The sequence below is a fragment of the Mesoplodon mirus genome (assembly GCF_964341445.2).
Source record: "Mesoplodon mirus genome assembly, chromosome: 3".
Classification (NCBI taxonomy): domain Eukaryota; kingdom Metazoa; phylum Chordata; class Mammalia; order Artiodactyla; family Ziphiidae; genus Mesoplodon; species Mesoplodon mirus.
In genome coordinates this window covers 3,987,821-4,013,978 of record NC_138978.1, presented here as the reverse complement: position 1 = coordinate 4,013,978, position 26,158 = coordinate 3,987,821, and the positions used below count along the sequence as shown (strand labels likewise).

The 26,158-nt window shown below is 58.0% G+C and overlaps 1 protein-coding gene across 3 annotated transcripts in view; it reads left to right on the top strand.

Annotated features, from left to right (window-relative positions):
* Positions 1–20,481, top strand: part of NPHP4 (nephrocystin 4) — a 133,429-nt gene extending 112,948 nt beyond the window's left edge. The window contains exons 19-31 of one of the 3 annotated variants that reach the window (XM_082612521.1): positions 1,170–1,350; positions 3,845–3,970; positions 6,550–6,758; positions 10,444–10,670; positions 10,796–10,982; positions 11,802–11,885; positions 15,597–15,753; positions 16,326–16,411; positions 16,982–17,067; positions 18,083–18,254; positions 18,900–19,079; positions 19,353–19,496; positions 20,002–20,481. In XM_082612521.1, coding sequence (XP_082468647.1) covers positions 1,170–1,350; positions 3,845–3,970; positions 6,550–6,758; positions 10,444–10,670; positions 10,796–10,982; positions 11,802–11,885; positions 15,597–15,753; positions 16,326–16,411; positions 16,982–17,067; positions 18,083–18,254; positions 18,900–19,079; positions 19,353–19,496; positions 20,002–20,142 — 1,980 coding nt within the window. In that variant the 3' untranslated portion in view covers positions 20,143–20,481. Of the gene's footprint in view, positions 1–1,169; positions 1,351–3,844; positions 3,971–6,546; positions 6,759–10,443; positions 10,671–10,795; positions 10,983–11,801; positions 11,886–15,596; positions 15,754–16,325; positions 16,412–16,981; positions 17,072–18,082; positions 18,255–18,899; positions 19,080–19,352; positions 19,497–20,001 lie in introns of those variants that run through there. The other 2 variants (XM_082612520.1, XM_082612522.1) reach the window with 2 other exon arrangements.
* Positions 20,482–26,158: the final 5,677 nt, after the last annotated feature.

Sequence of the window (26,158 nt, the reverse complement as noted above, 5' to 3'; positions counted from 1 at the left end):
GCCTGGCCCTGGCACTGCTGCCCTGATCCCCGTGTCCAGCAATGAAGCCGAAGCCCTGGGTCGTGCTGGGACCAGGCTTTCAGCCCAGGTCTGACCCCATCATCTTCTCCCCAAATGAGAACGCCCCAAAGCCGCGTTTCCGAGTCACGGGTGCGCAAATGTGGAGCCTCGGGCAGGGGGCCCAGGGGCCCGGCACGGCGCTCTGCCCGGAAGATGACCAAGGCGCCTGCTTTCCCAGCCTTTACAGGGTGGGAAAAAAAAAACCTCTGCAGTTTCCTAGGTGAGACGCGATACCCTGTTTTTACTGGCATCACTGCTCCTGGGGCAGCCGGGCGTCGCTTCTTGCCTTGACTGGCCACCCTCTGGAGGGGTCTTCACCCCATCCGGCTGCCGAGGCTACTGGCCCGTGAACGTGTTGGCGTTATGTGGACAAGAGCTGCTGAGCAAGCAGGGTCTCCAGAGCTGGAAGCCCCAGACCCGCTCAGCAGGGATCTGGTCTGGGCGTGTCGCCCCAGGGACAGGCAGAGGACAAGTGCTGGAGGGACAGGGCCAGAATTCCAGAAGCAGGACCTGAACCTGGCCCCACGCTTCCATTTACGTGTGACAGTGAAGAGGCCTGGTGACGTGCCCAGGCCTCCCGGGAGAAGGGGCCCAGCCCTCCCTCCCGGCCGGCCCCACTCGCTCTTGGGCTCAGGAGAGTTCTGAAGGGTTAAACTTGATTAGCAGAGAAGAGTGGGGTCGGAAAGGACCCTCTTGACCCAGCTCTGTCCGCCCCGCGGCCCCTCCTCGGACCTGCTCCCACCTTTCTGCCACACTGAAGCCCCCTGTGTCCCGCCCGGGCCTGGCGTGCCCCGCCCCTGCCTGGAGGCACATCTTCGTCCTAAGGGGCCCAGTGGCGGCTCCTCGGGGCTCCTGCCGACGCGGAGCTGGGCTTCCTCAGCATCCCCCCTTGTTCTGTGCCGTGTTCTCATCTTCTCCATGTGGAGGGGGCTCCACGCAGGTGGCTGCCAGGCCCACTTGTGCATCCCTGGGGTTTGCTCAGTGGGTGAACCGGGATGCACTTTGTTAATAAGGATTTGGGGGAGAGACCCGACAGCAGGGACTTGGGTTTTCAGAAGCAGATAGCCCCTGCCTCGGCCACCCTCTGACCAGTCCTTTCTCCTCCGCAGCACCTCCTCCGCCAAGGGCGCCCAGCCGTTCAGGTCTCACATGAGCTTGAGGTCGTGGCGACAGAGCACGAACAGGACAACATGGTGGTGAGTGGAGACGTGACCAGGTTTGGCTGCGTCAAGCCCATCAACGTCCACACGGTGGTGAAGGGCCGGCTGCACCTGACCTTGGCCAACGTGGGTAAGAGTCCCTGGCAGCTTTGCTCTTGTTCCTGGGTGGCTACTCTTCTTCCCATTTGGGGCATGAGCCCCCTCAGGACAGTGGTCACATTGTGGGCATCAGCACTCAGTTGGAATTCAGAAGAGCTCTCATTAGCTTGACTACTAAGTATGCCCTTGACTGCTGAGCAACTGTCCTTGACCACCGAGCATCTGTCCTTGACCACTGAGCATCTGTCCTTGACCACCGAGCATCTGCCCTTGACCACCGAGCATCTGTCCTTGACCACCGAGCATCTGTCCTTGACCAATGAGCCTGCCCTTGTCCACTGAGTGCCTGCCCATGACCACTGAGCATCTGTTCTTGACCACTGAGCCTTCCCCTGACCACTGAGCCTTCCCTGGCACCTGTTGTCTGGCGTTCCTGATTTCTGGTCGGGGTTTGGTATTATTAGCTGTCTCCGTCTTGCCCACGTTTTATTTCTGGTACTACCCATGGGGCATCGCTGTGACGATCCTCAAATAAGATGATTGGTTTCGGGAGAGAGTTTCCTCTGGAGTTTCAGCTCATAGCCCTGCCTCCTTTTGGAGGAGAGAAGAGAGAACTGTTCCTAAACTTCCGCACCACACAGCTTGGGAACAGAGAGGCAGAGGGACGTGCTTGTTCAGAGCCGAGCACCTTGGCCTTACGTCAGGTGGTGTCCCGAGAGCCGCTCGTCAGGGACGCCGAGGAAAGCCCCAGCCCTCCTTCCATGTGGGCAGGGGGCTGGGGCTGGGTGTGGCTGGCATGGTCCTGCCTGGACATTCTGGGGGCTCCACTGAGGACCCTGATGGGACAGGGGACGTTAGGCCGGGCATGCCTGCCTGTGCCCGCCTCAGGGCAGGGGCCAGTGTGAGCCCTCGTGGGGCTAGTGACAAGCCCACTCCATCCCCCTCGAGGGGACTGAGGAAGGATTGAAAGCGGGACAACACCAAGCCATCTGAGGTTTCTGGACTCAAACCTCTCTGTCGTTTTATTGGGGAATTTTCCATTCCTTACAACCCAGCCTGATTTTAGACCTTGAGCCCCATGGGCCATTTCCACCTGTGCCGACAGCGTGGGTCAGGTGGGGCTGGGATGGAACAGCAGGCGTGAGCGCGGAGCTCATTAAGCCAGGTCTGAGGCTCCTGCTCCCTCGTTCACAAACGTAGGATCCCAGGCAGCCTGGAAAACAGACAATATGGAAACGGCAAAACTCAATTAGGTTCTGGAGAAATAAATGAGCTGTGTGTGAGAAGCAGACATTATTCAAAAGCTCCTACGACGGAGGGGAGTTGCTAGAAGCATTCTGCTTCCAAGATTGTGTGGGTTATTTTTATTTTTAATTCACCAGCCCACAAATGTGCAGTGACTCCAGGTTTTAAAATCTTATCTTCAGAAGAAAGATTAGCTCCATTATGCGTTATCTTAAATTGTCATTTTCATACGTTGCCTGCAAGAGAGAGATAAGCTCGTGGGAAGGGGCCTGAGATACCCGGCCAGGGAGGCTGTGAGGCAGAGGACTGATGCCGCGTGCAGCACACTTGTTCGATGCGGCCGCACTGTGCTTTCCCCTGTACATTCTGCAGTTCTTGAACAAAAAAAAAGTGTCGTGGCTTTTGTTTCATTTTAAAACTGGTTGTTCTGCAGCGAGTGGCAGGCGTGGGCCAGCAGGTGGGGTGACGCTGTGCCGGCCTTCAGGGTGACAGAGGCGGGGTCGGCGCCTGCCCGGATGGGGCCCCGCCTCTGCACTCACAGCCGCGGTCAAGTGCGAGGCCGCGGATCCAGGCATCTGTCACCCACGCCCAGGTCTCCTGTGACTCTTTCCGTGGGAGGGGGCCGTCCTCGTGCTTGGCGGCTTCTCGGCTCAGGCGAGCTTTTTGACGCTGTCTTTTTGCCAGCCTCTTCTGAGGCTTTACGGGGTCATTCATCATTTAGAGATCCCAAGAGCCCCTTTCCTTTCTTTGACCCCGTGATCCTGGCTGTGCGTGTGACCACGGCTCCCCTGGGAGCTCCGCTGCCACTGTATCTGCAGGTCTCCCGTGGGGCCTCCCTGGGGAGGGCAGGCTGCCCTGAACCCCGGCTCACGGTCAGGTACCGGGGCTCTCAGGGTGTCTCCCCCGAGGCGTGTTTGGGCGCAGACGTTTGCAGAAGGGCACAAAGGCCTTCTTGGAACAGCACAACACTCGAGGGCCTGACAGGAGAGTCTGCGACCATCCCAGAGCCCGGGGCCGGGCCCCCCGGAGACCTGCCCTGAGCGTCTCGAGCCCCGACTCGTGGTGGGAAAGCAGACTGCTGCTCAGACGGAGGAGAGTGTGGGCCTGGAGAGCAGGGAGTTCGAAGGAAACGGGCCTCTGCCCACCCGCCGTTTCTCTGCTGCAAAACCAACTCCACCCTGAGAGTGCAAAGTGGGGTGTGGGCGGGGATCTGGGCGAGTGTCATCGACTCTGTGCTGGTATTTATGTCTCGTGTGGGGCGGGGGGTGTTTTTCATTCAGGTCACTTGTGTGAACGGAGAGTGGGGAGTCCCAGCTCACTGCCACCTTCCAGGTCACGGGTCATCTCGAATGATGGAGCCACCGGCTTCCCGGGAGGTGGCCTTCTCACGCCCGGAGCTCCCAGACGTGAGTGGAGAGACCGAGGGGCCTATGCGCGGAGGCTGGGGGTTGTGCTCGGGGCGGTGGGCGGGCGGTGCGGCAGAGTGAGAGGCGGAGGGCCGCGTGTGCGTGCGTGCGTGTACGTGTGTGCGTGTGCAGGAGCACACGCGTGCGCCTGTGTCGTGGGGCCCTGCAGTCTGGATCTGGGGGCCCGAGCCGTGGGTCCGCCTCTGGCTCAGTGACCTGCAGGCCACGTCGAGTCACCGCCATCGTCAGCCCAGCGCTTTCTAAGCTGGGCCCTGGGGAAGCCACCGGTGTTACTTGGTGGAGATTACAGTCCTAGGAGTGGCGTTTGTTTTCGGGTAGCTGCTCCTCTCCAGGGGAAGGGGACAGGAGGAAAAGGTCGGGATGAACGTAGGCTGTTTTTTAAAAATTAATTTGAAACTCCCCATGTTGGGGAGAAGAGAAGCTCGGGAGATAAAGACCTGGGCTTGTGAAAATATCGCATAACACGGAAGTTTTTCCGTCCCCTTTCAAATGACCCCCCAGACCTGAATGTAAAATACTTGTCATTGGAATGAAAAGTGGGAGGTGCCCTTTGAGGAGCAGCCCCCAGAGGTTTCAGGTCATTTCATGTGGATCGGAAACTGCCGTGAGCGTCTTGTGCTGATGGCCCTTGACTTTGTTGGTCTTGAACCTGTGCCCTGGGTGGGGATTCCAGAGCTGCGGGGGGCAGGACTGGGAGGCCTTTGGTGCCATCTTGGAAGGTCTCCAGAATCCCACGAGTCCCCTGAAACTCCAGTGCAAACTTTATGGGTCCTCGTACGTTTTCCCCGGGAGAGGGGCCCGGGTACATTCAGATGCTCAAAGGGGTCCATGCTGCGTGAGCCCAGCAGGCTGAGAGTCTGTTCTGGACCAGCTTCCTCATTTTAATGCTGAAAAAAACTGAGACACAGAGGTCAGGTGACATGGCCGGTTGTGTGGTTAAGGGTCGTGAACTTGGACTAGAATCTGGATTTCCTGCTTTGGGGCCAGTGCTTCCCCATCCCCAGCTGGTCCCTTTGGCCACCAAGGGAATGGATGGAGAGCTGGCTCCACGGAGCAGGGAGTGCCTCCCATCCCCTCCCTCCCCCCCAGGGACAGGTACGAGAGGATTTGTGAAACCCACGGCCCGGGGCCCGGCAGGTTGGGGGCTCCTCTGGGCAGCGCGGGGACTTGTGACAGTGAGGGCTTGTTGAGGGATCCCGAGCCTCTGGAGTCATCAGTCTTCCAATCCCTATTTTGGTCAAAACCAGAGGGCCGGGCGCTCCACCAGAAGCCATGTCTCCACCCCCCGGACAAGGTTCTGGAAGCAGGAAGTTGTCCCACACGGTCCCATCACCCCCACGGTCGGGGTGATGCAGTCTGAACACACAAGCCAGTTGATCACTCCCCAGCCTTGCTCGTCTCCCACCCTGGCCCCTCCACTCGGGACCGGGGGCCTCGGGCTGCTTGACCTCGATCCAGGTTGGAGCTCCCGTTCCCATGGAGCTGGACCCCAGACACACGAAAAGTGCTCTTTTGGGGTGGCCACTTGAGACGTCTGCACCATCTCATGGCACCCGAAGAACCTGGAAGTAGCGCTTGTTTACGTGTGATGGAAGAAGAGGTGGCGAGTGAGGGGAAGCTGCTTCACCACCACGTGGAGCCCGTCAGCAGGAGGCAGAGATACTCGAGGACGGGGAGGGGGTCCAGTCGGTGGAGTTCAGGCTCGCGGTCACTTCCTGTGGTTCTGGGGGTGCCTGAAGGAAGGACATGATGCTAAGTTGGGGTGCTCCCTCTCACCTGCCGCCTGTGCTGGGTTTACTGATTGTCCGGGAATCTCACGTGTCAGCTTGTGACGTGGCATGTGCCACGTGTGCATGTCAGTGGCACAGCCAGTGATGGGAGGGAGAAAATAGCTCTCCTGCCTGCTGGGGCCTGGCCTATCGCGGCTTCTGTTTGTCGGCTACACAGCTTTCCTGGTGGGTCTAGGCTTCGAGTAGAGCTCCCAAAGGAGATGGTGCTCTGGGGGCCCAGCCAGCCAGAGGCAGCCGGGTGCAGAGAGGAGACGCTCTGGGCTCCACCCACCCCGGCTGGCCCGGGGCCTCAGGGCACAACTCATTGGAGCCCCCGATTCCTGATCTGAGCTCGGGCCTCCTGAAAACCTGCACCCAGGGTGGGTTTGAGGACCTGACGGGACAGCGTGCCTGAGCCCGGATGGTGTGCTGGGCATTGTGGGTGCTCGCTGGGGGTGCTGGAGGTGAGCAGGGGCGCGGTCCTGGGCGAGGGCGTCTGGAGAATCCTGAGAGCCTGAGCTTCTGCAACGCTGACCTTTTCCCTAGCAGACCCCCTAGTGGGCACTAATACATTTGTATCTAAGCACCGAGACAGAATCCCTTCTATGTGAGAGGCTGGTAAGGGAGGGATGCTGTGGAGGGCAGGGTGCGTCATTTGCACCTTTACCAGCCTCTGAGGGTTTATGAAAAGCTTGAGGCTTGGGCTCTGGAGGGCGTGGAGCCGTGGCTGCTTAGAGAACGTAAACTCTGACCTTTAACCTCTGGCCCTCTCTTTGAACCTTCCAGCAGTGAAAAATGTGGTCCAAGCGCAGAAGCTGGCCGACGTGGACAGTGAGCTGGCCGCCCTGCTCTTCACGCCCCCGTGGCAGGGGACCCAGCGGGCCCAGGGCGCCGGCCGTGAGGGGGACGCCGTGCGCAGGCGCAAGCTGGAGCGCATGAGGGTGGTGCGCCTGCGGGAGCGCGGAGCGGAGCCTGGGCGCTGCGGGCTGGGCGCGCTGGTGAGGCTCGGCACCCCCCCTCCCCGGTCCTCCTCGGGAACACGGCGGGAGCAGCCCCGTCCCCGACCCTCCCCTTGCCCGCATGGTTACAGAACATGAGACCCGACCTCTCAGCCACCGAGGGAAGTTTTCAGGCCAGAATTACCGGTGCGCTTTGGATAAGAGCAGACTCCTGGGCTCCCCTCCATTGGTTGGGGGCTGTGTCCTTGGAGCCTAGGCTTTTAAGAAAGCTCTGACGGGGATTCTGAGGGCTCCCCAGGTGTGGGAAGCAGGGCCATGACAACGTCTACATCACAGGTGGTCAGAGGGATCGATCTTGCCAGAAGAATTCCCGCCTTAGACTAAACATCTAAATAAGACCCTCAGAAATGGGAGTTTACAGGATAAGGAAGCCACCGGGGCCTTAGGATCCTTTACATTGAGGCAGGCGGGTGTCTGAACGGACGCTGTCCTTCTCAGGGGCCAGGCCTGTGCCCATGGCCTGGCAGACACAGGCAGTGGCCGGCCTTCCCCTGGGGCTCACAGAGGTGGGCAAGGACCCACCCTCAGGGGGGCCGTGGAGGGAGGGAGACGGAAATAAACCAACAAGCAAAAGACCATTCAGTCCAGTTGGTGGGGGGAGGAGAGAGCACAGTGAGAGGGGCCCAGACAGCCGGCTGGACCAGCGGGTCCCCGGCAGAGGGCGGCAGAGTCTGGCTGGCCGAGGAGCAGCGCTGTGGCTGTGAGGACGCCTTGAGGGGAGGCCGGCCGTGGGCTGGGCTTGGGGCAGGCCTCCTCCCCGGCCACGGTGCACCCAGGCTGCTCCCTCCTGTGGAGCCTCTGAGGCTCCGCCAGCTGTCACCCGGGGGGCACACAAGTGGTTCCCGCGTCCGGGTGGTTGGGCCCCGCACACGGCAAGTCCTCAGTCCGACAGCTGCCGGTGTTGTGGTTAGCATCATTGTTATTATGATTAATTTGGCTGGTTTCCTCTTATTTGATATGTTCTTTTTAATTTATTTATTTTTGGCTGCGTTGGGTCTTCGTTGCTGCGCGCAGGCTTTCTCTAGTTGCGGCGAGCAGGGGCTACTCTTCGTTGCGGTGCGCGGGCTTCTCATTGCGGTGGCTTCTCTTGTTGCAGAGCACGGGCTCTAGGCATGCGAGCTTCAGTAGTTGCGGCACATGGGCTCAGTAGTTGTGGCTCGCGGGCTCTAGAGCGCAGGCTCAGTAGTTGCGGCGCACGGGCCTAGTGGCTCCACGGCATGTGGGATCTTCCCAGACCAGGGATCGAACCCATGTCCCCTGCATTGGCGGGCGGATTCTTAACCATTGCTTCACCAGGGAAGCCCTGATATGTTCTAATAGAGAAATCAACAGCTCAGAACCCTCATTTTGAATACAGCCATGAGTTTGGAAGTAATTGGATTTCCAAATACAAGGAAATTTTCCACTAAATTGTAATGATTTCCTGGGTTCGTAGCCCTGGAGAATATTGAGGTGAAAGTAACTTGATGCATCAGATATGCGGTAGTCTCTCTCCCTTCCAGAGCTTTCTCAGCCTTCTTTGAGGAAGGGATGGGAGTTCTATGAAATCAGTGGGTCCTTGGGAAGAGGGTCGACAGGAGCCGTGTCCCGGCTGGCCCTGCACACGCATGATGAGCGTGTGGAACTGTGTGTGACCTCTTGTGCGGGGGGGAGGCCGTGGGCAGCTGGGATGCAGCTTTCTCTCCCTGATGGTCAGATTCGAGGGAGGCTGAGGGTCTCGGGGCTTCCTGGGGGAGGTAGTGAGCCTGGGGCCAGGAGCACAGAGTGTGGGGCTGACACCTGCTTTGGCATCCCTGCGGTGCCCTGGGACAGTCACAGCCTCCCTGTGAGGGTCACTCGGCTTAACCTGTGTGCAGTGCTCAGGACGGCGGCTGCCCTAGCGACAGCGGTCAGTCCCTGCGTCCTCTCTCCTCTGCGTACCCTCTACAGGGACACCCCAGCAGCTCCGGGATTGCCCCTCACACTAGCAAATTGGTGGCACTAGTCCCACGTTCCGTGTTGTCAAAACATGCCAAGCGCCACGGAAGAGAGGACTTTACTTTCCAAAAAAGCCAGCACGTGGCCCACGGGTCTCCCTGCCCATCCTTGGACCTGTCACGGGACCACAGTGTGAATTGCTGCCTCTTGGGGTCTGAGCGGTCCAATACGTGTCATCACCTTTGCCTGCATGGGTTTCGAATTAAGAAAGAAGACAGGTCTATGGCAGAAAGAGACCAAGACATCAGCTCTGGTGGCTCTAGTCATTGGTAAAGCTGTTGCTGGAGCATTGGCTCGCGTCTGTCCGAGGCTGGGCCTGCGGCTAACGGCAGCCTCACGCAGTCTGGGTCATGCCAGGTGCCCCCACAGGTGGATCCTTCTTTCCAGCCTTTCCACTTGGCCAGGGGCCATGTGGGCACCTGATGCCCTGGGGCCACACTGTCTCGGCCTGTGGCTTTTACCCACCAGGCCTATGGAAAACCAGGGAGTGGCCGTCACGGTGCTCGCCCGGGTGGTCAGTCTGACGGGCCAGTCCTGTGCCCACCTCCATGTGGCCTGTCCCCTAGAGCCCTCGTCCCAGGGCCTCTAACTGGTGGGCAGTACAGGTCGTATCCCTGGCAGGTCAGAACAACCCGCTGTCTCAAGTCGAGGTTGAAAAGCCGAGCTCTGTCTGTTTCTCACCCTAAATTACATCTGGCCGTGCAGCCCAGACCAGCCTGGTAGAGGCTCCATCCCGTCGAGAAGCTCTGATCATAAAATGCCCACCTAGGGAGGCCTCAGATATCAACATGACCACCCTCCCGTTTTTAAATCCCCAGGGAGAAACTAAAGGCTCAGCTTCAATTCCCCTGTTGGGGAAAGGCCAACGTTTTGGATATTGGAAAGTCAGTCTCCAAAACAATTTAAGTGAGAGGTCAGATTTGGTCCTCACCTTCTGAGTTAGAGTCCGAAGGCCTTCAGATGCCTGGGCCTCCTTTGTTTTGGAGGCCCTCAGCGCCCAGCTACCTCCCTAGCACGTGGGCATGCCTTCTAGGTCTTGGGCTTGCAAAGCAGCCTCTGACGGGCCTCATTTTTACTGCAAGGCACCCGAGAAAGATAAGCCTGTCCCTAGCCTCTAGAACACATCTGGGGTGGCCAAGCCCATTGAAATATAAGGCATTGGAAGAAGGAGATGGATGAAGGACCCACGCTGAGCCCACCAAGGCAGCGGTGCCTGGGTCTGGACCCTGGCCCAGCTTGCGGTCAGTCAGGCCTGGCCACAGCCCCTCCTGGGGACTCTGCTCGCAGACAGGACTCCCGCTGTCACGCCAGAGGCCTGGCCAGTGAGCCGGTCACCCGGCTTAGTTTGGGGACCATTCTTTCCTCTTTTATTGGTAGCTTCTGCTCTTAATTCCCACTGTGCCCAGGTGGGTGGTTGGAGTCTTGGGGGCATGCGGGCAGAGCCCGCCTTCCATGGGTACATCATCTGTGGGCAGAGGGAAGCCGGGGTGCTGCAGATGGGCAGCCCCATTCCCTGTCCCCCAGAGCTGTAGGTGGCCAGTCCCAACTGACCCCGTGTCAGTGGTGGTGGGATGGTGATTCCAAGGAGATGTGGTGTTTGGGGCAGGTGGGGAAGGGGCCAGAGAACAGCCTCCAAGCAGCAGGGCGCCCTGGGACTGTGGCCCCGCTTTGGCCCCTGTGTCCACAGGCCCAGCAGAGCATCCGTGCCCGGCACGCTCGGGACCTGCAGCTCATCGCCGCCTACCGGGAGCGCACCAAGGCCGAGAGCATCGCCAGTGCGCTGAGCATGGCCGTCACCACGCGACACACTATCCGTGCCACGCTGGGCGCCGCTGAGTTCTTTGAATTCGCTCTCAGGAACCCCGACAACACGCAGCACACCGTGACCATCGTGATCGACAGCGCTGAGCTCAGGTGGGAGGGCAGGGCGCCCCCTCGGGCCCCCAGCCCCGCCCGAAAGCCAAGCTGGTCTCGCCCTCGCGGGTCCTGGGGCCGACCGGGAAGGACGCTGTGCCCAGCGCCGTCTCCCGTCCCTCCAGCCTCATCCTGGACGGTCGGGAGTGGCGGTACTTCAAAGACCTGGTCGGCCTGCACACGCCCCTGGAAGAGGACATGTTCCACCCGCGGGGCAGCCCGGCCCCCCAGCTCTTCCTGCGCCCCCGGGAGACGGTCCACATCCCCTTCAAGTTCCAGACCTTCTCTGCGGGTCCACGGGCCTCGGCGCAGGTGGGGAGGGCCATTCTTCCCGTGCCGAGGGGGCTGGCTGGGCACCAGGGAAGCCCATTTGCCAAGTAACGTGGGAGATGGGGGCCTCCTCCCGTGAGGTGGGAGGGTTAGCCTTCGGCCGTCCCCCGCCCCACCTGCCCCTCCACACGTCCTGGCACCTACGCTGTGCCCAGCGGCCCCGTGGTTCACCTGGGCTCAGGAAAGGCTGGACCACCTCCTCTTCATTCTCTCTGCTAAATTGGTAAAAGAGCCTTTCTTAAACCTCAGAAGAGCTAGTATTTCCTAAACTCCCCAGTTACTGCTGTTTGCCTGCTTCTCACGTAGCGTTTGCTCCCCAACGTGAACCGCAGAGACTCTGGGGTTTCACGTCAGGGTGTGAGCGAGCGCGTGCTCTGGTAGGGCGGACGCGGCGTGCACGTTTCTTCCTGTCCTTGTGAGGTCAGCTCTGTAGGGCAGTGGTCACTGAGATGGGCGTGAGAGGCTCACAGCTTTCAGTGCAGGCTCTTTGGATGCACTTTTGGGGCAAGAGGTCATCAGGACCGTGATGAAGGTGCCAGACCTCTGGCTTCAGGTGGAGCTGGGTTACGGGACCTGACCCCCCCCACCCCACAGCTCACATGGCCTCCGCTTCCTCTTTGGGGCTGTGGGCCGGTTAATAACAGCAGCCGCCTGGGGTCCACTCTGAGTGTAAACGACACCCTGGAGCCCTGGGCACAGGGCGGCAGCCGTTCCTACAGGTAGAGGCCCCACTGGTAGGAAGAAGTGCCTGTCACCCTGGGCCTCCGTCTCATGACCTGGGGGCTCCCTGGTTTCTCGCAGGCCTCTGCTGAGCTGAGACTCGAAAAGGACATGGACGCTGGGTCACCTTGTAAGTCCAGCACGATGCCCACGAAACACGCCAAGGTAGGGGGCCAGACCGCCCATCCGATGTTCCGAGGTCTTGCAGTGCCGGCCAGGGGTCTTGTGAGAGGACCAGGTGAAGCGCGTCATGGGTTCTGCTGTTTGTTACTTCTGGTAAATAGGACTCAGTCCCATTGCCACCTCAGGGGCGGCTTGTTTGCAGGGCACACTTTTCAGCCCCCTGCCTGCCGATGGGATGTCCTTAGGGGAGGTTGCACACTGTCGTTTTGTAGGAATTTCTGAAGTTTTCTTGTTGTTGTTTGTTTGTTTGGTAGACGGATGCCTTTTATAGGAGGTTGAAAGTAAAAACAGAAACACTTTTACCCTCCACCCGCACCCGCCAGGACAGATTTCGATGCAGTCGCAGACTGAGGGCCTGGCAGCCCTGTGTCCACAGCCCCATCCTCGGGGGAGATTTGCTGTGTTTTATTTAAATGTGGAGCTGCAGCTTTGCCTTTGTCTAAGGGATATGTCGGCTCTTTATTTAGGGCTATAAGTTAAATCAGAGAGGCTAATACGCTTTTCCTTACATGAGTTTGGAGTTTTAAAACAAATCCCAGACATCTTATTCAGCGTGTATCTCTAACAGATAAGGACTTAAAAAAAAAACAAAAACCCGGCTACGTGACATCACTGCCCCCAAATTAGTAATAAATCCTCAGGACGGCCCGATGTCCAGTCCATGCTGGTCACTCATCTTATCACGGTCGGTTTGTGGGAGTTGGGGCCCACTGTCCTCGATGCTCTATCTGTGGAGACACTGGGCGTGGACCAGCCTCTGTGGGCCAACCACGACTTCACATGCAGAGGCCACGGCGGGTGGCTGTTCATGGTGGCCGACGTGTCCGCTAAGGATCCACTGCCCACATCCGTTATCCCACCAGGTGGAAAACGGTGAAATCTTCTCACTGTTCTTGTACTTACTTGCTGTGACTCTTCTATAAACAGGAGCTTTCCCCCATCAGCCATTTGGTTACCCTGGATATACTGATACTTAATACCGGAAGGTCAGGATAAATGTTGGGTTCTTTCCCTTTATTTATCAATGGTAAAACTAATGAGTTGTGCCCTGGGAACATCCAAAGGTGGTCAGTTTTTTTGGGGTCTTATTATGAACTCGTGGTTTTATATTTGCTGTGTGGCAGGCACTGGGCTGTAAAACTGTCCTCTCTCTGGCCATGGCCATACCTTTCAAGTCAGCGCCTGTGCCTTTTTTTGTTAAACGACTCTTTATTTTGAAATGTTCTCAAACTTAGACAAAAGTTATAAGAATAGTGCAAAGAGTTCTCATGAATTATTTACCCAGATTTCCCAGTCGTTGACATTTTACATTTGCCTTATCATTCTGTGTCTATATTTATCCTTACTTTTTTCTGAACAATTTGAGAATAAGCTATGGACAAACTGCCCCATTGTTCCATGAAACTTAGAGCTCCTATGTCCTGAAAATAAGGACCCTCTGTTCCATAACCACAGTAGAACCGGGGAAATCAGGAAATTGGCACTGATAAAATCTCATCACAGACCCCGCTTGCACTTTACCAAATATCCCGACACTGGATCCCTCACCCACCCAGGGTCCCACGGTGCGTCTGGTGGTCCCGGCCTCAGTACTTTTGACGTGCACAGGTCATTTCTGCTACCTGCCGCTTAGTCTGGGTGTGTCTGGTGTTTGCCCAACGGTGGTTTCAGGCCGTGCATTCAGGGCAGGAAAAGCACAGACGTTTTGCTGTGTTCTTCTCAGAACCTCTTACTGGGAGGGTCACAATGTTGATTTGCTCTATTACCAGTGATGTTAATTTAACTCTCTTATTTGGTTAAGATGGTGTCTGCCAGGCTCCTTCAATGTAAAATTAATTAAGAAGTATTTTATAGTTGATAATTAGAAAGTAATGGGTAAGTATTTTGTCGGGAGATATTCAGGCTCTGTAAATATCCTGCTCCCCAGTCAACTTCTGCTGCTAGTTTTAATATCCGCTGATGCTTCTTTTTTTTTTTTAAACTGAAGTATAGCTGATTTACAATGTCGTGCCAGTCTCTGCTGTACAGCAAAGTGACCCAGTTACACTCAGAGACATTCTTTTTAAACTTTCTTCACTGACGATTCTTGCAGGATGGTTGCCCATTGGTGACTTTCAGATTTCATCATTCCTTTCATGGTCTAAGTGAGGCAGCACTTGGCCTTCATCCGTTCGTTCCTGAAATTTGTTTGTCACCATTATGGACCGTGAATTCCTGTTTCATTCAGTGGGTTGTAATTTGTTCCTGTCTTTCTTTGTTTTGCTGCTCACATTGTCCCTGGTCCACCGGTGGCTTCAGCTTCAAGCTGGCCCCTCTGTCCTTTTGACATGTCCCTGTCATTCTTGGAGCACTTTCTTCGTGCCTGGCACACAAGACGTTCCAGAGTCAGCTTACATTTTCCTGCTCCATTTCTGGAATCAGCCATTTATCTAGGGCTTCTTTTAGTGGCGAATGGTGTTTAGAAACTAAAGTCTGGGTGCTGAGCGTGCTCATTACGCCTGGGGTGCCCTTGCTTCCGGTGCTTCTGAGCAGAGAGAGCTAAGGGGTGTATGTCTGTGTGTGTGTCTATGTGTGTCTATGTGCACGACCGCTAAATAAATGGTCGGTCATTGTGGAGTTGAAGTCCCAGCGTAGCGGTGAAATTCCGGCAGGAGTGTCAGGGCACAGCTGCCGGGGATGAGGGTGCAGTGGTGGGGCTCGCCTCCCAGCAGATGTGGGAAGAGACGTGCAGGGCAGTGGCTTTCAGGTGATGCTCCAAGAAGGCAGAACCAACACTGTGGGTCGCTTAAAGACCCAAAGAGGGGAGAATGTTGGAGAAAAACGGGGGACAGTGATCACGAGTTCAGGAGGGGCTCCCTGGGGCGGATGGGCAGGGTGCTGAGGGCGCAGAGAGTGAGTAGCGTGCACCGCATGCCTGTTCCAAGCCCACGTGGCCTCGTGGGTGGCTGCCCAGTTATAATTTGTCCGGTTACACATCTAAAAGATTTCTTAATAAAACTCACCAAAGTGGAAGAGCGTCCTTTCCCACGTGGAAGGTTTGTCTGGGGGCCCGAGCTTGGCGCCGACCGATGTGGGAAGGTTGCTCTGCCTTGGGGTTGGCCGTGTGCCGCCCTCTGTCCTGGGCCCCGAGAGCTCACTGGGCTGGCCGAGTCCTGGAATAAAGACACCGGCTCCACCGTGTTCCCCATTAGGACCTGTATTGGACAAATAAATTTTTTTAGTAAGTCACTTTTTTTTTTAAAGGAAGTTTGTATTTCTGACCCTTTGGGTTTAGGCACAGCCCCCTTTTACCATCTGGGGGACGTGCTCCGCTCCCACCCACGAGGAACTGGTGAGGTTAGTGTCCAGATCCTTGCAGAACGACTTCCCAGCCTGCAGGCAGCGGGTGTGTCAGCGGGGGAGTCGGGGCTGCGGACCTTTCTCGCTGGTCTTCTTGGCACGTCCCTCCCCTCCAGGAAGTGGCAGGAGTGGCATCCGTGCATGGTCTGAGCATGTGGACCCTGTGCTGGGCCCGTCCTCGCGGGTGGGCACCTGCGGCTGCAGACCCCGTGCATCTGACCACGCCTGTCCTTCCCACTTCGTGGGCGTGAGCAGACCCCATGGGGCCCCCCATCCCCGTCCGTCCAGGGAGGCGCCGTGCACGCAGCTGCCCACAAGCCCTCGTGCGGGTCCTGATGCCTGCTCTCCCGGCAGGTTCTGTTCCGCGCAGGCAACGGCACGCCCCTCGCTGTGCTCTGCCTGACCGTGGAGCTGCAGCCCCACGTGGTGGACCAGGTCTTCCGCTTCTACCACCCGGAGCTCACCTTCCTGAAGAAGGCCATCCGCCTGCTGCCCTGGCACACGCTTCCAGGCAGGTCCCGCTGTCCCCACGGCTGGCATTTGGCAGGTTCAACAGGTGGAAAAGGCTTCTCCCCAAGGGCGACACGTGGTGTCCTTACGTCATCCTGCGATGCTCTGTAACAACACAGGGCACAGCTGTAAATTCTGCCACTTGCCTCAGTCATTTGATCATTTGACATGGTGACCTTCTCACCTCCTCTGAGATGACAGGCGCCCTTGGCAGGCGGATTCCATTCTGAAATCCACAGCCCTGGGAAGGTTGCCCGGCCTCGGGTGTCAGGCTCTGCTCTGCCCTCAGTCCTGGGCCTGGAGAGCTCTCCGGGCTCCCCTCCACCTGCTGATTCATTTCCAGCTGGTGCCTTTAGAACAAATCCGAGCCTTTTATGTCTGGCACTGGCTCCATGGCACCCCCGCTTCCTTTTGGTTAGTCTCTTGGGGTGAGTCCCCGGGGAGGCGGCTCGGAACGGAAGGGCCAGTGTCCACGCAGGCGGCAGTGTCCATCCCGCGGGCAGGTTTCATTGAACCCCTGTGATGGCCCAGGCTTTCGGGAAAAGACATTTGTTGTGATATATTCCACTCCAGGTGCTCCCGTGGGGATGCCCGGTGAGGACCCCCCGGTCTACGTACGCTGTAGTGACCCGAATGTCATTTGCGAGACCCAGAACATGGTGAGTTCTGTAGCGCCCTCCCGGGAAAATCCTTCCCCGCCAGGTCCCGCCCACTACCTGCACCCCTGGTCTGCAGCCTCTTCATTTGAGGTTTTTGCTTAAGTGGTTTCTTTCTAAGATGCTGAAGGGCTACTTTGACGTCCTCATGAGAGCTTTAGGAATGAGTTTTCATGTTTTCTGCTAGCAGACCACTTCCTTGATTATCTGAATTTAAATTAAAAAAAAAAGACATGAGGCAAACTGAATAAAGTGAGTGGTGATTAAGGCACTGATTAATTGCCTTTGTGTAAGGATAACGGCCATAATCATATTATGATTGGTTAGGAAACTGGGTAAAATCTCCTGCAGAATATAATTATTAAACTCAATATGAAATCAAGAAGTTAATGATTTTTCTCTTTTGTAGTGACAAAAACAGTGAATTCTGATGAGTACAGAAAATGAAAAACGTGTTAGGGGGAGGGGGCCTGGTTCACACCTGCGTTTGCTTCCTGCGGACTTGGGGGCCTGGGGTCAGAGCAGACAGGCAGTAGTGTGGCCGTGATGTGCCCCCACCCCCCCGTCTGGCAGGGCCCCGGGGAGCCACGAGATGTGTTCCTGAAGGTGGCCAGTGGTCCCAGCCCGGAGATCAAAGACTTCTTTGTCACCATTTACGCGTGAGTACGTGGGCCCTGGTGGTCTGGAGCGGGGAGAAGGCGGTGAGGAGGCAGGCTGGGGACTGCTGGTGGCTCTGGAAGTGGGCCAGCCCTGGCTGCCTCTAAACTTGTGACCTCAGGCCTCTGGCCACATGAAGTGAGGTCCTCAGACTGGCCGGGGTCTTGAAAGGGCGCCTCTGCTCAGAGCGGCACCACAGCCTAAGGGACACATCGGGAGCCCAGCCGGGAGAGAAACTCGAGGCTGCTTCTGCCCCAGCACAGTGCCAGGACGGCCCAGGCAGCCCTTGTCCCTGGGGTCCCCTCCCCGAGTCCGAGGGAATGCAGACGGCGGTCCTGCCCAGGCCCCCCAAGGGGAGGTGGAAGGTGGCATCATTTCCTTTGATGCCCGAGGACTGGGTGAAATGACCCCAGTCCCTTTACCTTTTCCTCTAGTTGTATCTCCCAGCCCTCAAGACCCTGTAAAACCGGTGCAGGCTGGAGGGTTTGGTGCAGCCCGCCTAGGAACGGGCGGGGGTCTCCTCTGCTGAGTGCCCACCCAGCTGAGGGGCAGCACCAGGCCTGCACCTGCTGTGTGGTGGCCACAGACTGTTGTCCTGACGGCCCGTGGGCAGGTGATGCTGAGCCTCATTTACAACCAAGGGTCAGTGTCCTTGGGCACCAGGCAGCTAACGCGGGCCCCAGGCTCAGGCCCACGTGACCTCCAAGCCCACGTTCTCATCCATGCTGTGCTGCCCATGGACTTTGCTCCAGGCCTGGTTTGGGATTAAGCTGGCCTAGGTGCACATCTGCAGAAGCCCACGTTGCCATGCCTCCAGAGTATCTGTTCAGGGTCAAAGTCACGCAGAGGCCGCAGCCCCGCCTGAGAGCTTCCACCTCGGAGGGAAGGTGGCTGAGGGGGTGACGGCGGCTGGACGCCAGCCCGCCCTCCTGGCCGCCTTTTAAGCCTCCTCGGGGCTCCTCCCCCGCGGTTGGTGTACTGCCCTCGCCCGACCGTGAGTGGCTTCTGCCCGCGCAGGGACCGCTGGCTGGCGACGCCCGTCCAGACCTGGCAGGTCCACCTCCACTCCCTGCAGCGCGTGGACGTCTCCTGCGTCACAGGCCAGCGGACCCGCCTGGCCCTTGTCCTTCGGGGGATGCAGACAGTTAGGAAAGTGAAGGCTTTCAGCTCCCACCCCCAGGAGCTGACGGTATGGCCTTCGGCGGGGGTGCGTGGGGTTGGCTGTTGGGTTTTGCGGGTGTCCCCTGGCCCCTCCCCACCCTTGCCCACCCCGGGGAGGGGGTGGGAGCTGGGCTGCGGCCTGGTGGTCGGTCCTGAAGACTTTGATAGAGTCTTCATTCAGATCCCCTTTATGAGATGTGCCGTCGCGGGATGAGAGACACGTAAGCCCTGAAGGAGAATTTGTAGAATTGTTGGGAGGTAAATGTTAACAGCTACTCTGGACTCGGTGCAGCTGCAACTGTATGTCTGGATAACGAGGGTGACGCGGACGCCCTGCCAGCAGGCCAGCGTTCAGAGCTGGGGCCGGCTAAGCCCTGTCTCTCCTGAGGCCGCTCTGACACTGAGGGGGTCGCGCTGTGTGGGAGGGGACTCGCCCCGCACAGATGGGGACACAGACTGTGACCCGCAGGCGTGGGTGCTGGTGGTGAGGTCCGGTCTGGCCTCAGATCGGGCCTTCTTACCTCTGATCCCACGGAGGCCAGGGGACCTCCCGCCCAGCACAGGGGTTCCCCTGGGACCCTCTCAGCCCCTGGGCTGCGCGCCCAGGAAACCCCTCGTCTGCATGACTCGAGGGGCAGCCTCCCGACCTGCTTCTCCTCTGTTGTTCCTGAAGACGGACCCCAAAGGCGTCTTCGTGCTGACCCCTCACGGGGTGCAGGACCTGCACGTGGGCGTGAGGCCCCGCAGGGCGGGCAGCCGCTTCGTGCACCTCAACCTGGTCGACGTGGATGCCCACCAGCTGGTGGCCTCGTGGCTCGTGTGCCTCTCCTGCCGCCCACCCCTCATCTCCAAGGTCTGATGTGAGACGCGCGTGGGCCACGCGGTTCGGGTGGTGTGTCCTGCGACCTGGCCTGCCCAGATCCAGGCCGGCGTTTCCTCCTCCCGGCCCCTCTGGCTGGGGGCCTGGGGGGTGGGGGTTTCCTCCTGTACCGTGAGCCCCTCAACCGGGAACTCGGGGGGCTTGTCTGCCGTATTTATTCAGCGTCTGGGGCCCAGGAGCACAGGGCGGGCTTGGGAAGAGGTGGCTGGAGAAGGAGCCCGGGGCCAACTCCTGCCCCCCCCACAGGCCTTTGAGATCACACTGCCTGCCGGGGGCGGGAAGGGTGCCAACAAGCGCATCACCTACACCAACCCCTACCCCTCCCCGAGGGCCTACCGCCTGCACAGCGACCATCCCCGCCTGCTGCAGTTCAAGGAGAACGCCTTCCAGGTGCGGCTGCACAGGGCGGGGGGCCGGGACCCTGCGTCGGGGCGTCAGCAAGTCCTGGGGGAGAACGGCCTGTGGCCCGAGTGAGGCGCTTGCGGCCCCCAGGGGCACCCTCTGCTGAACTCTGCCCGGGCCTCTGACCCAACACCCAGGCCCCGGCGGGGCAGCCCTGGGGGCGGCCTTCCCTGCAGTTTTGCAACAGTTTTATCCAGACTGCCTGGCGAGTTAGGCCTTTATCTCCTGTGACTCTTTCAGGGAAAGTGAGCAGCGGTGGGTGGACCCGGGTCTGTCCCTCGCTGGAGGGTGTAGTGACGCGTCTCCCCGGGGCTTTGGGAGGAGCAGCAGCCGTGAGGGCTTTGACAGTAATGCTGGGAAACTTGGTTCAGAGCATGAGTGTATGTTCCGGGGCCTGCGAGCCTGGGGAATGTGTGTTTGCCTGCGTGGAAGCGGCTGGAAGAGAGAGAGAGGTCGGCAGGGTGGGCGCTAGGACAGCGATGCTTCTTGCCAGGTCGGGGGAGGCGAGACCTACACCATCGGCCTGCGGTTTGCGTCCCGTGAGAAGGCCGGGGAGGAGGAGATTCTGATTTACATCAATGACCACGAAGACAAAAACGAGGAGACGTTTTGCGTGAAGGTCATCTACCAGTGAAGGAGCGGCAGGGGCCGTCCTGCCGCTGTGTCCTGCCGCTGTTCGGGGTCAGGCTCCTGTCCCGGAGCTCGGCACCGTGGACTTGGCCGGGGCGGGGTGGGGGGGTCGCTGTGCCCTTAGCCGTTTGCGGTGCTCCTACCCAGTCAGGCTGCTGCCAGTACCAACCGCGTAGCAGCCCCACGGGAGTCCTGACCGTGAACGTGCGCACCCGGTGTACCCGGGGCCCGTTTCTCTCTGCGGCACACGGGGGATTGTCACCGTCTGTGACATTAGGATTTACTGTCAGCAAAATGTATTTTCTGAATCATTTTAAATGATAAAATTATGTTTTTAAACTGAGTTTTATACAAACACTGTATTATTTGCCATGTAATGTTTTTTATGCTGGTATTATTTCACATCTTTTAAAAAAGTTGTACGAAATACTAAATTTTTACACGTTTTCTCTTTGGGCAGTTTTCTTGAGCTTTTTCTGCTGTTTTCACCATTGTCAGAGTTTTCTGTCTGCAGCATAAGCTTCCCTTTCCCTGGGGATGACATTGCCGAGGGACAGGCAGGTGGCCCATGGTTTGTGGCCTCTGGGAGAGTCTGCTTAGTCCTGACCCGAGGGGAGGGCAGCTCTGACCTCTGCTTCTGTTGTCACCTCTCCTGCTTTGATTCTGGTCCCCCTGCCTCCCTTTGTAAGGCCGCCGTGATGACACTGGACTTACCTGGATGATCCAGGACAACCGTTCCGTCTCAAGATCCTTAACTCCATCCCCTTTACCACGTGAGGTCACCCAGTCACGGCGTCCAGGGATCAGGTCAGGCCGGCGGGGAGGGGGCATGGTACCGCCCACCCCCATCCTGTTGGCCAGAACCTAGTCACTTGGCCACACCCAGCTCCGAGGGGTCTCAGAAACGTTGTCTTTCTTCCAGGCGGTCGTGTGTCCAGGTGACTTTGGGGGATGGTATCCCTAGCGGGGGGAGGGGGGGAAGGTTTAGCGGGGCAGCCAGTCACCTTTGTCCCAGCGCTGCTGGTGGGGATGGTGAGAAGTGGCCGGACGGGGAGCATCCCAGGGATGGAATCGGCAGGGTAGGTGACGGATTAGGGCCTAGAAACAGAAACTTTACCCCGGGGCCCATCTGTCTGTTGTTCGGATGTCCCTGTTGTCTTTTCAAGGGCGGCCTCTGCGTTTTGCACGCCTGCTGTGCGCACAGCAATATCTCAGCTCATCCACGCCCCGGGCCACTCTAGGCCCAGGCCCCGCCACCAGGGACCAGGCCCCGGTGGGGAGTGTGTTTTAGGAAGGAAGGCAGTTCTGGAGCCTAGTTGCTTGCTGTCCTGGGGGCACGCGGTGTGGGGGGGAGGTGGGCAGGGGACGCTTCACTTTCATCTCCTCCCACTTCCAGATGCTTCCAAGAGCCGGGAAATCTAGGGGCCGCTGCTCTTCCTAGAGGCAGATCTGCTGGGAGCGCACTTCACCCACACACAGAGGTGGGACCTCAGCAGCTTCCTTACCCCACGTCTAGTCTACAAGGCAGACACTGCAGTGGGGGCCATTCAGGCCTTTCTGTAGCTCAGGCCACCGTCCCCAGCGAGCTGTGCTGAGGGGCCGGCAGCAGCCCTGCCCTGGCTGGAGGTGGGGTCGGGGGCGCCCCTCCCCACTGTGCTCGGGGGGCCTGCAAGCTGCAGGTGCAGGAGCTGGGGGTGGCGGGGCGCTCGAGGAAGCAGCGGCCGGCCTTGGCGAGAGAGAGGCCATCAGCCAGGGATGCCCGTTCTCTGGCCCTCACTCCCTCGTTAGTTCATTCTTTCATCCATCCGACCTTGGCTGTGGGCACTCCTCCGGGCTCTGTTTGTGCAGGAGGTTCAGCCACTGTGGTGCCCTGAGACGGACACCTTCCCTGCCCCAGGTCAGGAGCTGACTTCCTAGGGGAGCTCAGACGATAAAAAGTGGGTACAACATAGATGGTCGGCCGGGTGGTGATAAAGTCTGTAAGGGGAAAAGCAGGAGCAGGGCGTGGAGCGGGTTGATATCAGAAGGAGGGGACTGAGCGGGTGGCGGGTGAGAAGGGAACAGGAAGGGGTGTAGGGGCCGGGGCAGGTCTCGGGCTTGTGGGCTGCAGGCTGATTCTCGGGTGATGCAGGGGTGACGGGGCTGGGGTGGACAGGTGCCTCGCCTCAGGACCAGCAGCGGGGGCCACATTAGTGACCCGCCTTCCCCAGTGGCCACCGCGTCAGCGCCATGGGGGCTGGTGAAGCTGGACTCAGCTGGGTCGGGGGGCGTTGGGGGGTGTCCATGCTTTTTTAAGTCAGAAAAGCAGGTTCTCTACACACAGAGGGTCTTTCCCTTTGCCCTTTTCCCCGTCCCCTCCTCCAAATGCCCTCCCCCCGGGGACTGTGGCCTTCTGGTCACTCTGGCATGCACACCCCTCTCTTCTTGGGCGCCGGTGAGGATTTGAAGCCCCTCCTGGGAGTGAGAATCGGGCACAAGATGGGGGCTTGTGCTTGTCAAAATTTATGCCATTCTGAGCGTTTTTTTCTTCCCTTTCTTTTTCCTTTTTTTTTTCTTTTCTCACAAAAAAGAGAGATTTAAAAAATTATATTTATTTATTATTTATTTATCTTGTCTGCACGGGTCTCAGTTGTGACACACGGGCTCTTAGTTGCAGCGTGTGGGATCTAGTTCACCGACCAGGGATGGAACCTGGGCCCCCTGCACTGGGAGCACAGAGTCTTACCCACTGGACCCCCAGGGAAGTCCTGAGAGATTTCTTTTGCGATAAATTTTCAGTGTTAAATAAAAGCCATGGCTGTGATCCGCCATCTTGGGGCTCTTCTGCTGGGGCCCAAAGCCCAGCTCAAGTTCACTGTGCCCTCTGGGTTGCAAAACACGGGCCTTCCTCCTTCCTTTATGAACCTGAGGTGTCCTGCCCCGACGCCCTAGACGTGGACTAGTATTTTCATCTAACTTCTGACTTCCTGGTGGTCAGTTCCCTGGTCCAGCTGGCATGTGCAGAAGCGCCAGGTGATTTACACGAGAAAGCAGGGGCCCAGCCCCCTCCTCGGGTGGATCTGCCGTAAGGGCTGGGAGCCGCTGCTTCTCCTGCACAAAGACGCAGCATCTTTCAAAGGGAACCTTATCATTTCCATCAAGGGCATTTTTTAGCGTTAGTATTTTATTTCTTCCCTCCTGCCCCTCCTCCTCCCACCCCGGCCGAAAGCTGCTTTTAACTAAATGGAGTCAAATGAAAGCCAGATTAGCTGCTTTGCTTTGCTCATGTCTGATAATGATTTAATGCTATGTTTTTCTCTATTTAGAAATAAATTAAGGCACCTTTTAAAATTGTTGCCTCAGATTCGAAGAGATTGGGGAAAACAACCTTTCTGTTTCCTTAGCAACCTTTCTTCCTCCCAGTGGAGAAGGTTGGGGTGTATGCAGCTCTAACCCCCAACAATCTGGACGTAGTGGTTTTAGTTTTATTTTCAGGGATGTGTGCTGAGACCTTTACAAAGAAAGAGCAGGAGAGGAGGGGAGGGAGGGAAACAGCCAGTGGCCTCGAGAAGTCGTTCAAGTGCGTCCGTGTCTGGTGTGACTTGAGCACCGTGGGATCTCCCTGGTCCCGTGTGGGATGCTGCCCTTGAGTCTGGGGGACAGACAATGCATCCAGAGGCCCTTCCTGCTGGTGGAGGGGGCGGAGCTCCACATACAGTCAAAACCTTGTCATTGGGACACGTCTGCTGGCGTGCCACCTGGGCCCCCATGGCTCTCCTGATGCCACAGCAAAGCCAGGGCTGAGCTGGTCGGGGGGGTGGGCTGTGCAGGGCCAAAGGAGCCTGCTCTCCATGTCGGGGAAGGCCCTCCTTGGGGCAGCCAGCCATGTGTCATCGGTGTCACCACACTGCTCCTTGCCTGTCCAAGGCTGTTTGGGAGGCCCTGAAAGCCAAGTGCAAGTCAGAGAGTGATCTAGTGTCCCCACAAAATCCATGTCCACCCAGAACCTCAGAATGTGACCTTATTTGGGAACAAGGCCTTTGCAGATGCCCTTACGGTAAGGATCGAGATGGAGTCATATTGGGACCATTAGGGTGGTCCCTAAATCCAGTGAGTGTCCTTTAGGAGACAGAAGAGGACACCCAGAGAAGGTCATACAGTGGTGGAGGCAAAGACTGGGGTGATGTGTCTGCTGGTCGAGGACCACCAAGGGTTGCTGGGAGCCGCCAGCACCTAGGACAGGGGCCTGGGACCTGTTCTCGCTCAGAGCCGCCAGAAGGACCTCTGGCCTCCAGAGCTGCGGGAGAATATTCTTCTGTTGGATTAGGCCACCTGGTCACTTGTGACGGCAGCCCCAGGGGTCTTAAATATCCATGTAACCAGCGAATCAAGATTTCTGGTCCTTGGGAGGGAGGGCCAGGCATAAATCTAAAGTGTGACCTGTAGACAGGGCGACCCTTTGCTGTGTGTGGCCGTCCCCCGGGCAGAGGTGGCTTCCTGCAGCAGCGGGGCCGCTCGGAGGAGCCGCGTCAGCCTCGAGCGTCTGTCATCTTGGTTGTCAGATCCTGAATTGATCTGTGAATCAAGGCTCTAAAGATACATTTCATCGCAAGAGTTCAACCTTGAAATAATCACACACCAAAGTGATGAGTCCGTCTCCAAGAGGCAAAGTCACTAAGACGAGTGTTCTAACGACACTTAAGGGAAAGGAACAGGCAGAACGGCCCCCTTGCCCCCAAAAGCTGATGTGCCTGAGGCTCAGACGGGACACCCAGGTCGGAATGGGTGTGAGGCCAGTGGGAAGGGCTGAGGTCACCAAGGCCTGGCAAGGGCCCCGGGCTGCAGGTGACTCTGTCCTTCTAGATCTCTCCCTCTGCTGCTCTTCGGCTTCTCGCGGCCTCCAGCCTTCAGTGGGTGAGACAGAGGTGGGAATCCTGCAGAGGCCGCGGGCCCTGAACTCTCTCTCGGCTCCGTCCGCCCTCTCCCTCACCTTGGCTGGGCAGTGGGTATGGTCAGAACTCGGGTCCAGAAGGGCCTGAATCCTGGCTCAGCCGTGACCTGCTGCTGTGGCCGCTCGGGGGTGACTTCTTCTCCTGTGTGAGGTGGGGTCCTCAGTCTCTGTGTGAAGTAGGGTCCTCAATGTCCTGTGTGAGGTGGGGTCTAGGAGCTCTTACCACTTAGAATCTTGTTAGGATCTGGATTTCATGCAGGGGAGGAGCTCAGGTCTAGTGTGATGGCCTCAGGACTGTTCCCAAGCATCGTCCCCATCCCACCAGGCGGCTCTGAGTGCAGTGCCCCCCTTGGGAGCAGTTTTTCCTTCCACCCTGGTTGCAGGCCTGGCTGGGTGACATGCTTTGGCTGTGGCCTGGGGGCGCAGGTTCTGTGGCTATGTCCCAGAAGGGGCTGCTCTCTCCCTGGGCCCCAGGCTTCGTTGCAGGGAGGGGAGGAGAGGAGGATGGCTCCTCTCGCAGCTGGCGGCCTCCTAGTAGCCTGTTACATTTTGTTCAAATGTTTTTTAGGGCTTCCCTGGTGGCGCAGTGGTTGAGAGTCCGCCTGCCGATGCAGGGGACACGGGTTCGTGCCCCGGTCCGGGAAGATCTCACATGCCGCGGTAGTGGCTAGGTCCGTGAGCCATGGCTGCTGAGCCTGCGCATCCGCAGCCTGTGATACAACAGTGAGAGGCCCACGTACCGCAAAAAAAAAAAAAAAAAAAAAAAGTTTTTTAGAAGTATGGATTTGAAATGTTTGGTCCTTTTTAAACCAAATATAAACTTTGATCCTTTCTTCCACTTTCCCGGTTAGTGTTGGACTCCAACTCTGGCAGTTGAATGGCGCGGCTCAGAAATGTGATCCCATGAGCCTCTGGAGATACCAGTGCTCCTTTCTGGGTGCCCTGTGCACTCTCTCAGGACCCTCAGATTCCAGATTCCAGATCATCCCTTCTTACACATCCAGGCCAAAGAAAGTGAAGGCGGATTCTTGTGTGTGTAGTTGTCATCGTCCGTGTCTCCCTGAGCTGCACAGCGCTGGGCAGGGCTCGT